Genomic DNA, 17,299 nt, shown 5'->3' with positions numbered 1-17,299 from the left:
CTCCCCGGTCATCAAAAGTTTACACTGTTTGCACATTTTAACAGAGGTATCAGCAATCATTGGTCACAAATGGTACCACTTCTGTGTGGATTAGTCCTCAGACCCCACTCCGAACCTCTCTAGCTGGGAGAGGTTTGGGCCTCCTGTGGGGTGACAAGTGCCCTGTGGTGGGGTTAAATGGGATCTGTGCCTGCTGTGGGGTGACAAGTGCCCTGCCAAGGGTTAAATGGGATCTGTGCCTGCTGTGGGGTGACAAGTGCCCTGCACTGGGGTTAAACGGATCCAGCAGCTGGAAAACACACCTGTGATCCAGGTGCTTTTCTAACCTTGATTTTTGGAATCTGAATTTTCCAATCACCACCTGTGGCCACCATGATGACGTTGTTCCCCTGTGTGACTTCACAAATTGATAACTATTCTCTCATATGATGATTATTAGTTTATTTCACAGACATCTATGGTCATAATTTCACGTAGAAATTATTTCTGTAGGGTAAGGAAGGGAATCATTTGTCAGACCACTTAGATCAGTTGGATGTGGTTTCTGTTCAGGAAATATATCTTTGCTCACCTTGCTGTGCTAAACAATGAGCTGTTTGAATATTTCTGGGGTGATTGGCCTATTATTCCTATTTTGCCATTTTCATATTTTCCCTTGGTAATACGTTGCCATTTTCAGTGTCCTGACTTCAGTAATTTAACTTTGCCCTTCTTGAGCTTGGACACTGACTTGTCCCCCAAAGCAGGAGGGACCTCACTGCTCCAGTGCTTGTTCCTCTGACAAAGGTAAAATCCAAATGTAAGTGACTGAAGCACAGAGTTGCTTCCTCAGCAGTTGCTCAGTCATGGGTTGTCCCAGAGATGGAAAATAAAAAGCATGGAAGCCATCCCAAATACGTGTGTGTTCTTTACTAAAAGTTCTGTATAAGATCAGTATGCTAAAAATTGAAGCAGAAGAGATGGCTACAGAAATACAGGGTTGTTATCATGTAGCAAGAAATAGCATGTCCAGTTTTCTTTCTGATTTTACCCATGTAATAAAACAAAGGCCTGTGTTAAACCTGGGTTTTAGCACTGGTATTAGAATTATGCAAGGGCTTAGGATAATATCTGATAGCAGGAAATTAATTTCTCAAGAGCAACATCACTCTGCCAACGTTGCTTAGATTTATCCAAGATCTGCAATATATTCAAGAAATGAAAGCATGTCCTTACTGCATCATTACAAGGAATTTCAACACCTGCAGTAGTAGCACCAGAAGCTGTTGGAGCAGCTTCAAAGCTGCAAACGTCTCTCTATAGTGTTTTACAGCTAATTTTTTTCTTTCTAGTGCTATCTGTCTGGATTTATAAGCTTCCCCCCTCCACCCAGCTTTGTTGGATTTCACTCAGTTGAACAAGATTAACAAGAGCAGAAAATGCTCAACCACTCCTGCAAGTGATGGTGGTTAGATAGCACAGAAGGAAGCACACTCTGCCTTCAATTCACAGTTTGTTTTTTAATTATACATGTTTGTAATGAACCACATAACCCAGGTATTCAGCGGTAACTCAGAAAAATGCTACAGTTGGGTGTGGATGTTTTGGTTGGCTCCCATAGCCATGTGACAGCACAGCTGGGATTGTTTGGATTATTCTGTGGTAACAGGATGACAGGATTTTATGGAGTGCTCCACGCCACCAGAGGGAGCAGGCAGATGTGTGTAAGAAATGCTGCCAAACCCAGAGCACAGTGCCAGGGACACTTCACTGTTACTGAAGGAAGAATGAAAGACTTGGATTAGTTTTCTACAATTTTACAATGCATTGCTACCATGAGGTAATACGTAAATCTCCCATTCTCATCAGAAGTCTACTTAAAGTCAGCTTGTTTTGTAAATCACAGTTACAGAGTTGGTGGAAGGGCAGGAAATTCCTGTTAGAAAGGTGAAAAGCCAAACCAAAGGGTTTCCCACTGTGCAGAGAAACTGAGCATCAGTAACGGGGCAGGGACTTGTCTGCCACGTGTGAAAAGCCCTCTGTGCCTGTCTGCAGAGGAGCCTGCAGCTTGGTCATGTTACTTGGATGAACTTCACTTTCAGGGGAAAAAACCCCCTTTCCCTTCTGATGTGGGTTTATTAGATTCCCCAGCCCTCCCCAAGAGCAGCCTGACGGAAGCAGGTCCCAGAGCCTGGCCCTGGTGCGGGGCAGGAACAGCTCTGCCGGAGCCGCAGGCAGACCCAGCCCTGAAAGCCAATCCCATTCTGCACAGACCACCCCGTGCTTCCCCCTCTGCTGACTGCCCTGCCAGTAAACCTGGCTGCGGCACTGCTGTGCATCTCTGCCCCCTCTGAGGTGGGGCACAGGGTTGTTTCTCTCATTGCAGGGTGCTTTGCATTCCACCAAACTGTTGAAATGAATACTTTATGGAGAGGATCAGTTCTCTTGTGTTAAAAACACAAATGTGAAATAGAGCCTTACCTTCCAGAAACGCCTGCCAGCAGTTCTGCAGTGCAAAATGGTGAGGTTTTGTTCTTTTGGGTATAGTATACAGAGAATATGGAAAATCTTGCTGAACTGCAAAAGAATTGTCTCATTTTAGCAAAATACATATTTACTGTCATCTACTTAGCAAAAAATGCATGCTTACCTTACATCTCATCATGTGCATATGACTCAGTAATGGTATAATTTATATAGCAGTAAGAACCATATAATTGCTTCCTCATCTAAGTATTAATTATAATTGTGTCAATCTTTGGAGTGTTGAATGATGATTACAGTTGAAAATTATTCAGTATTTACAGAAAATCCAAGTGCAATTTTAATAATTTGGATGCTGCTTCCTTTTAAACACCATTATATATACTCAGCTTTACATATCCTTTAGTGGGGATAGAAAATGAAGTCTATTTTCTCAGTGTAAAAAACTTTTTTTTTTTTTTTTTTTAGTGAAAATGCCTCTGAGAAATTTCCTGGAGATGAGCCTGTGATAACTCTGCTCTCCTGCCACAGCTCCTTGGCTCCTGTCCCTGGTCCCAGATGGAGCCCAGGCTTGTGGGTGCCCCAAGGGCTGGCTGGAGCTCCATCCCTGCTGTTGATATGCTGGCAGTCAGTTCTGCTTCCTGCTAGCACCCAGACTCACCCTGGGGTTTTCCATTAGATACAGAACTTAAAAATTACTTAAACATGCAGAGTGCATTTCCTGCAGAAACACATTTCAAAACAACAAAGCAAAGAAGTTTTCCAGGGGAAAGTCCCAAGGAAAGCACAGGGTTGAGCTCTCCTTGCCTTCTTGTGGGTTGTGTGTCCTAGGCCAGACACACAGAAGCTTTCAGATGACGAATGGGACAATTTCAGATGAGGAATGGGACTTTCCAGCAGAAGTGAACAACAGGATCCTAACTCTGTTTCGTTTCAGGCAATAAACAGAAACCTCCTTGGCCGTCTGCTGTTGGATGTCAGGACTGGCCTCTAGTCTGAATCTTGCAGCATTTTTTTTGCTGGGCCACACAAATGAAGTGGGGGAAGCAGATCTTCCTGTCCCACGCTGGATCCTCCCCAGCCGGGGTGAGCAGACTGAAGCTCGGGGGATACCTTGTGTTTCAAACACAGATCCAGCCCTGGGAGCTGTGCCCAGCAGTGCCAGGGCTTGGCCAGTGGCTCCCGGGAAGGGAAAAGGAGCAAGGGGTGCCCATGAGGGGCTGGGTGCCCGCTGCCCTGCCCGCCTCACAGCCAGTGCCCGTTCTGGGAGCCCCTCGGTGCCACCCTTGGTCTCCTCTGGCCGGGCTGGTGCAGGGGGGCTCCGGCGAGTGCAGCCCGGGCCCGCCCTGGGGACAAGGCCCAGCTGTGCCTGAGCTGAGCTCCCACTGCCCTGGCACACCGGCTGGGGACCCACGGACTGCCATCCCAGTGTCCTGGGCTCACTCACTCACTGGGATATGAACTCACTGGGTTCCTTTTCCTGGTCTCTTCTCTAAAGCTGGGAACGCTCCGAGACCCCTGAGGCTCTGTTACTGTGCCCAGCCCAGCGTCTCTGCCCGCATCGCACTCGCACAGCTCCCAGAGGTCACTGTGGCCACACGGGAACACCCGCGCTCCTTATGGAGAAAGATACTGGCCTGTGCCTGGAAATGCAGCCGTGAGGGGGAGCCGGCCTGCAGCATCCTCTAGGACTGCTGTGCCTTCCCTCGGCTGCAGCAAGCCCGTGAAGGACGCGCGGCTCCAGCCTGCACAGCTGAGCTGCAGCTCGGGCCGGTAAAGCGGCTGCACTGTGGGGCCCGCTGCCTCCTCCAGCGCCTCTGGATGGTGTCTTTTGAGGAAGACTTGCAACAGGCTTTGCAATGGCTTGGAAAGCCTGGCACCAAAGGAATAATGTGAATATTAAAATATGATTATTTTTTCTTTGGTTCTACATGGTACTGATAATATTTTTTTTTTGGCAGTGCTTTGCCTACTGAAACACACAGACAAAGAGTTATTTAAAAATGCTTTGTTGTCAATACACTGAATGAGCTGTACTAGTGACACCTACAATGACAACAAAAGACTCTTCTTTTCCCTTCTGTTCTAAAACATGCAAAGTATCATAAAATCAACAAGTAGGCTTGACTGGATAACATTTATCTTCATTATGAGTGGCTAATTTCAATGGGTTCTGCAATGCTTCAGAAAGGTCAGATGCACTGCTTGTCTCTGCTGCTCTTTTATGCTGACTGATGCCATGGAACACTTTGAAGCACAAACAGGGAAATTTACATAAACTTGCAAAATTCACTGTAAAAAAACAAAACAAAACAAAAAACCCCATTGTCTCCCTGTTTAAAGATATAAAATTGGTAAAACTTCCAGAGGTTTTATTCTCCGCGCTCCCCGGCCGCGCTCAGAGGCCGCCGTCCCGCGCGGAGCCGCCCCCGCCCCGGGCGATCACGGCGAGGCCGGGGCCGGGCTGCTGCTGCTGCTCCCGCGGCCTGCCTGCGGCGTGTGCGGCCCGCCCGGCGCTGCCAGCGGCTGCTCCGTCCTCTGGGCTGAGGCAGATGGTTCTAGGTGTTCCATTTCTTTGGCAAGGGTCCGTAAGGGAATATGGGGGGGGATCGTCTGTGGGAATATATATTTGTGTTGCTCCTGGCCCCACACATTCGTCATAGCTGAAAGAAAAAATGAAATACTCATTAAATTCCTGGAAAAAAAAACTTGCAAAATTCACTGTAAAAAAACAAAACAAAACTAAAAACCCCATTGTCTCCCTGTTTAAAGATATAAAATTGGTAAAACTTCCAGAGATTTTATTCTCCTATTGGTGCGAGTTCTTCAGAAGAATGGAAGGGAAGGGCCAGTTCCGCGGCCGGCTGCGATGGCGGCGGCAGAGGCGGCCCGCTCGGCTGCGGCGGGCCGCGCTCCCGGGCCACGCTGAGGCCGCACTCACAGGCCGTGCTCCAAAAAAAAATGCCACAGTACATTACTTCAGCATAACAGAGGCAAGTAAAGTGGGAAAAAAAAAGTGTGTGTGGTGTTTTGTTGCTCAGCCCACATCCTTGCTGAGCCTGCCGCGTGTGACACTCGAGAATGTAGCACTTAAACCACGCACAGATAATCGCAGAGGGGCACAGTCACATAAGTGCGGTGCAGGCAGGGCTCATGCCTGCTCTCTCCTGCCTGTGAGAGCCAGCTTGGAAAAGCCAGCGCGGAGAGGAAGTGGTGTTGCTGTTTCAGTAGTGGAGGGAGGCATGGAGAGCTGCGGTGCAGTCTCCAGCAGACATCTCTGTGCTGCCCTGGCTGCAGCCTCTGGGGCTCAGCCAGCAGCCCTGGCTGGGAGCTGAGTGCTGCCAGGGCTGGATAACCTGGACACACTGGGGCTGGTCCCTCTGGCACTGGGCACAGTGCCTGTTGTGTTCCTCCAAAGAGCAGGAACAGGCCAGGTGGACTGGGGGGTTCCATGGGGGGCAGCCAGGCTCTGTGCTTCTGCCTGTGCCACCGGGCTCAGCCAGGGAAATGTGCTCTCCTCGCTCTGCCCTGTGCTCCCTGGCTACAGGCAACAGCCCGAAAGAGTCACAACATCATGATCTTAAATGTTAGACCTGCTTTGTGGCTGCTGTTTAACCATTCCAGCACCATTTTAACTCCAATCCTGTAGAAGGAAATGTTTCCTATTAAAAAAAAAACCCAAAAAAACCCCAAAAACCCTTTCTCTACTAAGCTAACCTGAAAAACATATCTGCTGCAGCCAGACAAATTAAGAACCTATTTCCTCAGCCACACTAATTGCAGAGCAATTAAGATCTGGGATATTTCCTGAAAATTGGGATATTAAGCATGTATCTTCTCAGCAGACTGTAGGCACACACTGTACCTGTGTTACTGCCAGGCTACACCAAGCTCCCCCTGAAAATTGGGATATTAAGCATGTATCTTCTCAGCAGACTGTAGGCACACACTGCCCCTGTACCTGTGTTACTGCCAGGCTACACCAAGCTCCCAAAGCCCAGTCTGGGTTCTTGGGAAGGGAGAAGTAAAAAACTGAAATCAGAGTGCTACATAACTAAATTCAAATATCCATGGGTATTTTTATTTTTACCTCCATTTCATCTTACTTTTATATTCGTCAGGACACTGGCTTTAAATTCAGACTAGAAAATTTCAATTTCCCCATCAGAAAATAATATTTAAGAACCCAAGTCTGTTCTCAAAACCCTGAATAGGGCTGCTAGATATTTCAGAAAAGTCCCAACATATTAGGAAGTAGAACTGGGTTTTTTTTTTTGGTTTTTTTTTTTTACAGCATGTGGAAAAGATGTCACTCCAGCCTCTACTGAACACACTGAAGCTTTCAAACATACATGGTAGTCTTTGAAAAGTTCTTAGACCTCTGTCAGAGACTTAGGATGTGCTGTCCTCCACTCTCCTTGAGATCCATGAGGGTAAAGAAACAGCCACTTCTTGCAGGATTCCTATGAGCTGCATCTTTACTCTAATTTACATTTTGCTGACCCAAAGCCTGGTGAATTTATTTAAAATCTCTCCTCTGGTTTTGACTGACTTAATCAGGCTAATAGAGAGCACTTACTGGCCCTATTAGCACAGGGGAAAAGTTTCCATTCAGAAAATTCACAGCAATGGGAGTTTCAAGGGGGAAAATTTGGAATCCTTCTGCCAAGGAACAAAAGGGAAGAAGCTTCTCTGTCTCCTCCTTCTGGGAAATCTGCCAGTGACCTAAAGGAGAAATGGGCACAGTGGGAGCTGTTTCTTGCTGCTGTTACCTGATCATCTGCAGATGATTCCTCTGCCTTGGGTTTAATTTAATGCCTTTCCTGGACCACAGGCCAGCTTTGTAGAACTGAACTGCTGGCTGAGATAAACAGGGAAAAGATCCCTTAGGAAGGAAACTTTGAAGGGTTAAGTAAATGGTGGGAGTTATGGTATTGAGGAGTTGGCATTTTAATGTTTAGTTCCAAGTATCAATATATTTGTGTTGGGGCATTTTATCCTTCATACATAGGATGAAAATAATTCTCTCTTTTTCTCCAAAAGCAAGTAATGTTCTTCCCCCTCATTTTTGGCAATTAAGATCACATTTTAAAAATTGAGTGAGGTAGTAAAAAACACATGCCAGGCTTTCAATTAAACAGCTTTTTGGCAGCTTCACAGCTGTGCCTACAGATTGTTGTGGCCATGGAGAGAATTACAAATAATTCAAATAGTTGCAGGTTTTGGTTTTTTTTTAATAACTTTTTGTATTTCATATTCATATACTGTCATTTTAAAACACAGCCAAACCTTGATCCCCAGTCTGGAGCTAAACAGGCAAAAAGATTTGGGGGGGAGGTTGGGAGGTTTGTTCTGTTTTGGTTTTTTACTTGGTATTTTATGTGTGAGTTTTTTCTGGGCCAGATTTCTCCTGGTTTGGCTGCCTCAGTCAGAAGCTCCCAGTTTAACTGGGGGGCACCAGGAACACCAGGGAAATGGAAATGGGACAGACAGAGGAAGAGGGGAGGTCTGACACTGCAGCTCACAAATCATCAAATTACAACCTCAGGAACTGCTAAGGGAGTGATACCCACAAAGGGGTGTGCAGTATGTGTGTGTACATACATATGTGTGTGTACAGCTATATTTATCTATTTCTATATATATATTTACATATATATATGTTTTGCAACTGAAAATGCAGGACCACAAAGTGGAAAACCAAAAATACTTGTTCATCTTTTACAAAACCCACCACAATAGTTCTATTTTATCTGTCAGATTCACTTCTGTGAAGATATTGGACATGTAAAAAGTAGCTCAGGCTTGACATTCACTACAGCAGTCACAGGAGAATCCTTTTAGACAGGAAAGCAAATGCTTTTGGAAAGTGTTGTGTTACCATAACATAAATAATGGAGCACAGGAACTCATTACATTGCATCTTGTGGATACCAGCCCTGAAAAAATCCTTGGCTGCAGTACTTGTAGTGAATCCACTTTAATCCACTGCTTGCTAAAACTTGTGTTATCTGGAGGTGCAGCAACAGCGGCAGCGATGAGAAGGAAGGGGTTAATGACTGTGAAATGTGCTGCTGTCTGCATGGCTTTGGGCCTTGTTTTTGTTATAATACCTACACTGCTGTGGTTAGACACACTACTGAGTTTTTAAGGGATAATTTCCCTGGGCAAAGCAAGGGAGGCTGATGTCTGTGAGCATCCTATTGCAGGTAAATGGGATCTGCAGAGGGGAATGGTGCTCAAAAATGGCAGCAGCTTTCCAAGATGACCTTGCTGACTCAGAGCGTGGCAGGAGGGGCAATAACTTTGGGAATTTGTTGGGTCTCGTTGCAGTAAGTATTAGGATGGGTTTATTGCCAGGGAAACCCCAAAGAGCTTCTTTAAATGGATGTCATTCATAAATCAGGAGTCCCTCTCTGGGGCAGGAAGAAGGTTCTGCTGACAGAACTTCTTAAGATGCAAACAACACGAAGTGAAAAAAGGCAGAGCTGGGAATGAAGAATTCTTTGTGCAGTAGATGTCTCATGGTTGGCTTTGTTCATTTGTTGTATGTTCTAACTCTGCTACAGTTGCTCCTGTTGCACTGTTTCCATTTTGTGTTCTTTTGAAAACAGCAAACAGAGCCCCTGAATCTGGAACATCTGTGTGCTGGCAGGCTGGAGCTGTGATGAAACAGCACAAAGGATGTTTCCATGATGATGTTACCTAACAGAAAAGCTGAAATTAGAACATTTGTGCTGTAACTCTCTGCAAGAAGGTTCAGATGAAAAAAATAATGATGAGTTTGATGCCCATGTAAGCAGTTGAGCTGATGATGCTGTACTCTGCCTTCTGTGATGGCACAATTTGCTCACAGCCAGGCTGGTAGGAGAGCAGCCTGGAAATCTGTCCAGGTGTTCTTTGAGGTGTGTTTTCCTAGAATACATATTTTCTTTGGTGATTTCTTATTACCATGGGGAAATGTATCAGTTTTGACAGAAGGGGAAATGTATCAGTTTTGACAGAACTGCTTCTCTAATGACATTATCATGAGCTAGGAATATTCCTAGGTTTATTTTTGATCCTGACACTTTCCATTTGAGATTCTAATTATATACATATTTATTTACATATTTATTTTAATGCTTTTAAGTAGTAAAAAATTGTAACCCAAGGTATTGTTCGAGTAAACATGTAGGGCTTAATTAACTTAACTATTGAAGAGACAGGAAAGGTGGAATTTAGTTTTTTTCTGTCTTTTTTTCTGTCCATAGTTATTTCTGGAATTTCCAGTTCCTCAGAACTACAATAGGAATGTTTGTGTTAATGAGCACTAAAAGGTTGCATCTCTGTTCTGCACTCTGTGTCACGATAATCTTGAGGAAGTTATGACTTGGATGGATAAATATTCCAGAGGAAAAATGAAATTAAGTGTAAACTGTTTTCATGAAAACATATATCAGATAACATTTGGAACCAGTATAATGCAGTTTCATCATAATTGTGCAGCTTTAAACAATTGAAATAATTTTTTAAATAAAACAAGTCATTCTAGGATGAAGGTTTCATATGATACAATTCAGCCTGGCATTCATTTTATACATTGTAAGAACTACTTGATCATCAGCAATGTTTGGTCTCTGGATTTCTGTAACCATTACACAGTAAAGGATGCTGGGCACTGACTGAGTAACAAGAATCAGTTAAATAAAAATTTGTAGCTTCCCAAGCCATGGAGTTAATCCACAAACAGGATTCTGAACACCACCTCCAATTCTTGCATGTCACCAGAACCTGCTGATGTTTGAGGAAGTTTTCCATTTGACAAATTTTAGGATCATATTCCAAGGAAGGGCTTTGCTGTAATTATTCCAGGAATGAATTCTGAGCAGGTGCAGGAAAAACTGGCTGCAATATACAACTGGGAAATCAGAGAAAAATACTCTTTGTTTTTAAAGTACAGTCATCAAATATTTGGAGCTTTAACTTGTGGTTGCTCTGCATAGCACTGTAGATTTCTGCCTAGAAATCCTTGGTGCTTCCCTTCCATGAGGTGTTGCTGCTTTCACTGCTGCAGGGTGTTTTTTATGCAGCAATAATTTGCACCTGCAGAGAGGAACTGGGGCAGATGTAAAGAGAGGGTGGTCAGAAGGTGGCCACAGATATTTTTGATGACAGAAAGCAAAGGGAATTTTGTGCCCCAGCCTCCCAACACGCAGGCTGAGGTGTGAGAGCATTTTCTGACTACAAAGACAAGAAAAAAGAGAAAGGTGTGGATAATTAAGAGGAATGGAAACGCCACAGAAAGAAATGCTCATAAATTTGCTGTAAACAAAGTTAAGCTTGAAAGAAGAAATTTGCCAAAATAATTAGGAATTTACTTGTTTCTATCCCTGATACTGATGAGGAATAGCACTGGGATGTGAAGGGAGGGGCTTCAGAGTGTTTGGAATTTGGAGTTAAAGGAATTGAGTGTTTAGGCTCATGATACCTAACAGAATTACAAACCTGTCATATTTCCAGTGACATTTTTTACCTTACTAACTGAAAAATCTCAGTGGGGATATTGATGTAAGAGCTGAACTTAACCCCAAATGTCCATCTCATGCTTTGCCAGCTGTCAATGTAATGTGGCAAAATCTCCTCACCTGGTTTGCTCTCAGGAAAACAGCCTTGGCAAAGGAATACAGCACAATATAGCAAGATTTTGTGTCAGTTCCCTGCAAGCCTAATTCTGCCTTTCAAGAAAATCCAGGAGGCTGGCTTGGCCAACTTGCATCCTCAGCAGTGGGAGATGGAAAAGAATGTCTTAAAAAAGAAAGTCCCTTAAGTAGGCCTTTTAAAATATATATTTAAAGGGAAATTAGTGTCTGACTTTAAGACGGGAGCATTTCCTTCTGCGATTTAAAAATAATTTTTAATTGATTTGCCCATTTAAACAATGCAGGCTGAACATGGTTATTGAGAGTACTGGGATTTATCAAGCCTAAATAAGACAATTTTCTTTAGAACAGATCCTGTGTAGATTAGGGAGGGTGACCAGCTGAGGAAGAGTGAGCCCACAAACAAACCCTCACACAATGTGATTTAATGTGAATGCTGGGGTAGAGGGGGCTGAACGGTTTTTTACTTCATGTGCCCTGTGGGGAACATTCACTGTGAAGTTTGGAGAGGACTTCTGTGGCTCCCAATAAAACCATTCCTGAAGGTAAATCCCTGCATCCTCCTGAGCAGTCATTCCTCTGGGATGTTCTGTCAGACACTCACCAGTCTCAGGCAATAATCTTGGTTGCCTAAAGCTCTGTACATACCATTAATATCCAGTCACTAAGGAGTGAAAAAGCACTTATGCAGTGGGGTGAAATGCATTTTCCCTGGCCACAAGGTGAGAAGTTGATAAAATTCCTTTCCTGCTGTGAAATCTCCTCATTGCTTGGATTTTACTGACTCTCCTAAAGAAAATGTAATAGTTTTTAATTTACTTGGACTTTGGTTGGTGCTGTAATTCAATCCACTTCAAACATGTGAACTCAAATTATTTTTAACCAGCTTTCTTACTCCATATTTGTAAGCAGATAACGAGCAATGCTCACTAGAAGTGTGTGTTACAGAGAACTCAGCACAGTCAATGTGAGCTCATGGTTTCTGTCTAAAAGGTTTCATCCCCACAGTGTCAACAGTGTGATTTTACTCCCACCAGCACAGTGACTGTTGAACAAAATGGCAGATACTGGATTTACAGGCTTTCCAGTGTTTCTTTCCAAGCCATGTTGACCATGATGATAGGTAAGATGTGGCAGGGAGATTGTGCTTGTCTTCTGTCCTGGCTGGATGTGTTCAGTGGGAGGGATTAGAATTCTGTGGTTTAGAATTGTTGGGAGATCACTTGGATCATCTTTCTCACACTGAATTTCTTAGAAACAAAGGCTTTGCCATGTCTGGTGGCACAGAGTATGAAACATTAACTTCCAGCCCTGCTGCCAGTATCTGTACATATCAGAAATATGCTCTGAAATACAAACCCCTGATATTCTGAAACTGTTTGGTTCATACCCCCTGTATTTTGTTTTTGTATTTCCCATCTACGCCTCATGTAAAATCAATGTGACAGATGCTAGCACAGATCTGAGATTCATTAAAAAGCCATTAACTGTCCTAAAGGGATGTTTATAGATAGCAGCACTGTATATTTTGGGCTGTCAAAACAAATTGACCAAATGGCTTCTCTGTAACCACCCTGCAACTACAGCAGGCTAATGACAAAATTCCATGCCTGGCACCCCCCTTAATCTAATGCAAGAAAGGGGTTAGTGGAAGTGTCTGTGGGGATAATCAGATTGAGCCACAAATGAAACTTGTGATTCAGAGATCAGAGCAAATACTAATATCCCAAGGCATTTTTCATAGATTAATTAACCAATAACATTTTTTCTATAAATAGTGTTTTATATAAACAGTTATTGGACTTCCAGCTGGAGAGCTGGGAGTGGGGAGGCCTGAACAGGGAGCTCAGCCACAGACATAGGGACTGCCTCTGTGTTTCATCAGTCTTCCTCTTAAATCCCTTTTCCACTCATTTTGTGGTTTAAAGCTCAGCTATAAAATGTAACTAACCACCCCTTGGCCAAATAAAGGTGTTGTGCTTTCTCCTGAAACCATGTCAGTGTGTGGTCTGACAGGAATGGTGTGAGGAGCTGCACACTCCTGGCTGGGTGCTGGAATGCAGGTGCCCTTGCCGCACCAGGTGGATAAAGGAAATTATCCTGGCAGCACCCACTGCTTTTAACTCATTGAACTCTCTCACTTCAAAGATTTTTAAGAGTTATTTACCAGTGCAGTTGCTTTCCTTGCTGCTCTTCATTTCTGTTCTGCTGATGCCACAGCTGCACTACCTTTTGGCCTTGCTAGTTTAGCTTTAAATTACTGCTTGCCCTCCAGGAATTAGGAGGAGGAATTACATTCATTTAGGCAGTGCTGTGTTTCAGTAAACCTACTCTTCAAAATATTATCATATGCAATAAGATTGATCCCAGGGAGTTAAATGCACAAGGTCAGGCATGTCTTGTTTCTGCTTCCAGGCCATGTCTGACAGTCAGCTTTCAAATAATGTCCATGCTCTACTAATTAAAAACAGACGCTGCAGTGTTATGCCATGTAGGAGAATATAAAGGGAGGTGTACAGGAATTTTTCAGGCTTTACATAATGCAGTAATTCAGACAGTACCTTTCACCCAGTGCTTTTCTGAACAGTTACAATGGTCTGGAGAATGCATTAATAGCAAGTTTGAAAGTCTCCATGTAGCTTTGCTTTCAGCCATCTGCTTTCCCTGAAGTTCCCCAAATTGTGTTGCTAAGATATAAAATTTACTAAGATTTTGATGATTTGCCAAAGCTGCTTTTTCTAAAATATATAACTGCAGTGGCAGGACGAAAATAGCCAAACCATTCACAATAATCTCTACCTTGGACCTGTGATGCAGGGCTGTAATTACTGGGATGAGCAGTGTTTTCCAGTGTGCGCAGAGTGGATCCTCAGGGACACAGTCCACTCAGCCCAGCAGGGAAGCTGGAGGAGGCAGTGGCTGGACACCTTTATGTGTCCCAGAATATTCTGAGAACAGGTAGGACACAAGACAATTAACCCTTGCCAAGCTTGTTACAGAGCTACTGCAGAATGTACTGCAAGCTGTGGATAATCTGTGCTGTGCTCTGTCACTCATATCTCCTTCAAACACAACTCCGTAGAAGTGGAAAAACCTTCTCTGTGTCTGTTTCCAACTGGAAATGGAAGCATCCTTTGCTATAATCTTTGATGATCTGTCTGCTAAGGAACTACATTGTCAGTTTGTTCTCAGGAATCTGGCCAGCTGCCCACTCAGAGTCTTGCTTGGGTGTCAGCTGGCTGCCTTTTATTAGGAAAGACTCGTGGGTGTGGGCCCAAAATCCAGTCTAAATTCCTAAGTGAATTTATATGAAATTATACACACTTAGATGCCAGGCTCAGAGTAATTTTTCCCATGTGAGCTTTCTGGTAAAATATTTACACAATCCCTAAAAGCCCATTACTTATATAGGATGAGCTGGTAATACATAACTGCTGCTTGTAGAACATGCACAGAATAAACAAAGCAAAGATCCATGTATGGTGTGCTCAAAGTGCTGAGCTGCTCTATACCACAGTCAGAAAAGGGCTGAAAAGGTCTTATAGTGCTTTAACTCAAAAGGAGTCTGCTTAAAAGGAAGAAAAAAAAAGAAAAATAAAGGGGAGCATAGCTGTTCAATGTGTGTTTGCTGTTTGTAAGACACAGCACTACAGAAAGCTTGAAGTTCTGCTTAAAATGATTCCTGTTGGTTCATTGGAGGGAGTAACTGAATTCCTTCATTTCTGGACCTCAGGTGGCCTGAGGCACATGAAGGAGATGCCCATGGCCCAAAGTGCAGCTCCTGTGGCTCATGGGCTGTTCCTGTACCCTGTAAGCACACAATACCCTAAATTGTGGGCACATAATTTAGGAGCTGCTGTATGATTTCTGCAGTTTTGTTTTTCTGTTTCCTCTCATCTGAACACTCTCAAGATCAGTAATAAATGTAACTTGGAAGTTCTTGGAAAAAGTATGTATTTTTGACTTTGAAACTTTGAAACTTTGTAAATGCATTTCTTTCAAAGAAAAATGATTTTAAGTAATTCTACTTGTGCGTCTCATTAGTATGTTATCACTATGATAAATTTTAATGTGAATATCACTGAATGAAAATTCCTGTCCACATCTTTATTTAGTAAAACTGTATTCTGCTAAGGAAAACTTGAACTTACACTCAAGCTAAACAAGGTCTGTCTGTATTCAGAGTTTGTGTGAGCTGAATTTTTGCAGTGGGCTTTGCCAGTGCAGGACTGTAACCCTGAGAATGTCAGGCAAGTGCTTACCATGGAGGTGGATCAGGATACATGATGGTCACCTGAGAAAGTATATCCAGGTAGGAGTCAAAATCACAGGCTGGGAGGAACTCCTCACTGCAGGTGGATCTCAGCTCTGCAGAGGAGCCGCCGTGGGAGAAACCATCGGGAGCTGCAAAACAAGAATTCATATTGGCTGCTCTTCCCCTCCGTGCTGGATGCTCTGTCACTCATTTATAACACTGCCACAAATGAGAAAACAAACCCTTTCTGAGGCAGAGGAGTTGTGGGTATTTTAGAACAATCAGTTTTCACGGGATATTCTTATTTCTCTAAGAGTAAATGAAGCCCATCTGTAGGAGAACTGTAGTGTTTCAGGCACAGGCCGTGCCTTTAGTGCTGCCCTACAACGCAGCTGGAAGTTCCAAAGCTTTTCTTGGGTCTCAAAGGCTGAAAAGGGGTGGGTTCTACCATGTGCAGCTTCAGATATTTGTGGGGTAACTGCAATTCCAGCAGTTGCATCCCTGGGAACTTTGTCCATTCTGGGAGGGCTGTAACAGGAGGGGCAGGGGTTTGATTGCTGAGAAAATGCTGTTCTCAATAAACAAACTGACAAAAATGGGAAAAGCTGGAAAATAGCACAAAAAATAATCTATTTTCTGTGATAAAAGTCTAATTAGTGTGTGTGTGTGTCCATGTAATGCAGTGTGGCATAATTTAGTTTAGGATTATTCTTTTGAATATCTCCCCAAATATGCTTTTCTTTTCCATTTATCTAGCATTGTTATATCTAACAAGGAGTTTGAAAATTTTCCTTTTTGTTTTTGCCTGGCTCTAGGCTTCTTCCAGGAGATGAAACTGTCAAAGTAGTAGATTTAAACACAGTGATTAAAGCCTAATGGTCAGCATTTTATCATGCCAAAATATTGGGTCAAACAGTAACTCCAGTTTGGGTTTAACTATTTAATCCTCAATGTAGCTGCTGAAAATTAGGAAAATTTGTATTACTGTAATAGTAGGCATTAGTTTTCTGGATTTTGTTTTTATTTTCCCTCTGTAGGTTGCCATGGGAGTTTGCATTTCAATTCTTTTGGACTCTAAATTTTATTCCCAAAATATAGATGTTATTCACTTATCTGGATAAATATTTCTGGAAAAGCCAAGAAGAAATTATTCCTTGCTCCAAGGGGAAAAACTGATCCTAGAAGATTTGTTTAGTTTAAACATAAAAATTCCTGATCCAAGTAACTAAATGAAGTTCAATTGACTTCAACGGATACTTAATTTACCTCAGTGAAAACAACATTTAAGCCAATGCATTTTTATGTGGCTCACTATTATTGGCTTTTCTAGATAAATAAAAACCCCCTCAATGATATGCACAGAACTGCAGCCATAACAAGCTGCAGGTAGAGGAGCCTGCTCGCAGAGGACAGGGTTGTTGATGGTCCACCATTTATCACTGGAATTTTTACTGTCTGAAGAATTACACAGTAACTTTTAAAACCGTTTTTTTTCCTTAAATAGAAATAATCTTCTGTCATTTCCTTGACAAAGCAAAGCCCAAAAGGGCTGAAAACACAACTCTAAAATTAACTCCTTGATATTCCCAAATTATTTGTAAGGTTTTTTGTTATGTGTTGGTTTTGTTTCATGGGTTTTATTTTGGTTAGGAGGTAGGAATTGGCACCTTATTGAGTCTCTAACGATGGTGGCTGTGGTGACACCGATGTCATCAATGACACTGCTAATGATGGTGACAGTTCATTGATATCTGGTGCCCTGTTGTTCTGTTTCCAGGCAAATATTCACTCAGATAAACTGCATTTGCCCAGTGATTGTTGTAGGCCGGTGCACTTGGCTGAAATGAGAACAGCTCTGCCTTCGCAAGAAATAGAAATCCCAGCAAATGCTGCACCAAGGCTGCAGGGGGATGTGAAAACGCCCCGGAGAACAGATCTT

At 43.1% G+C, this 17,299-nt stretch overlaps 1 protein-coding gene across 1 annotated transcript in view; it reads right to left on the bottom strand.

Annotated features, from left to right (window-relative positions):
- Window positions 1-4,861: 4,861 nt before the first annotated feature.
- BEAN1 (brain expressed associated with NEDD4 1) overlaps window positions 4,862-17,299 on the bottom strand; it is a 50,938-nt gene continuing 38,500 nt past the window's right edge. The window contains exons 4-5 of the mRNA XM_041397397.1: window positions 15,368-15,509; window positions 4,862-5,126 (exon numbers count right to left, since the gene is read on the bottom strand). Coding sequence (XP_041253331.1) covers window positions 4,862-5,126; window positions 15,368-15,509 — 407 coding nt within the window. The remainder of the gene's footprint in view (window positions 5,127-15,367; window positions 15,510-17,299) is intronic.

Source organism: Onychostruthus taczanowskii, unplaced genomic scaffold (genome assembly GCF_017590055.1).
Source record: "Onychostruthus taczanowskii isolate IOZ18803 unplaced genomic scaffold, ASM1759005v1 scaffold139, whole genome shotgun sequence".
NCBI classification, from domain to species: domain Eukaryota; kingdom Metazoa; phylum Chordata; class Aves; order Passeriformes; family Passeridae; genus Onychostruthus; species Onychostruthus taczanowskii.
Note: the sequence above shows the minus strand (reverse complement) of the source record. Positions and strands in the feature narration are given on the sequence as shown.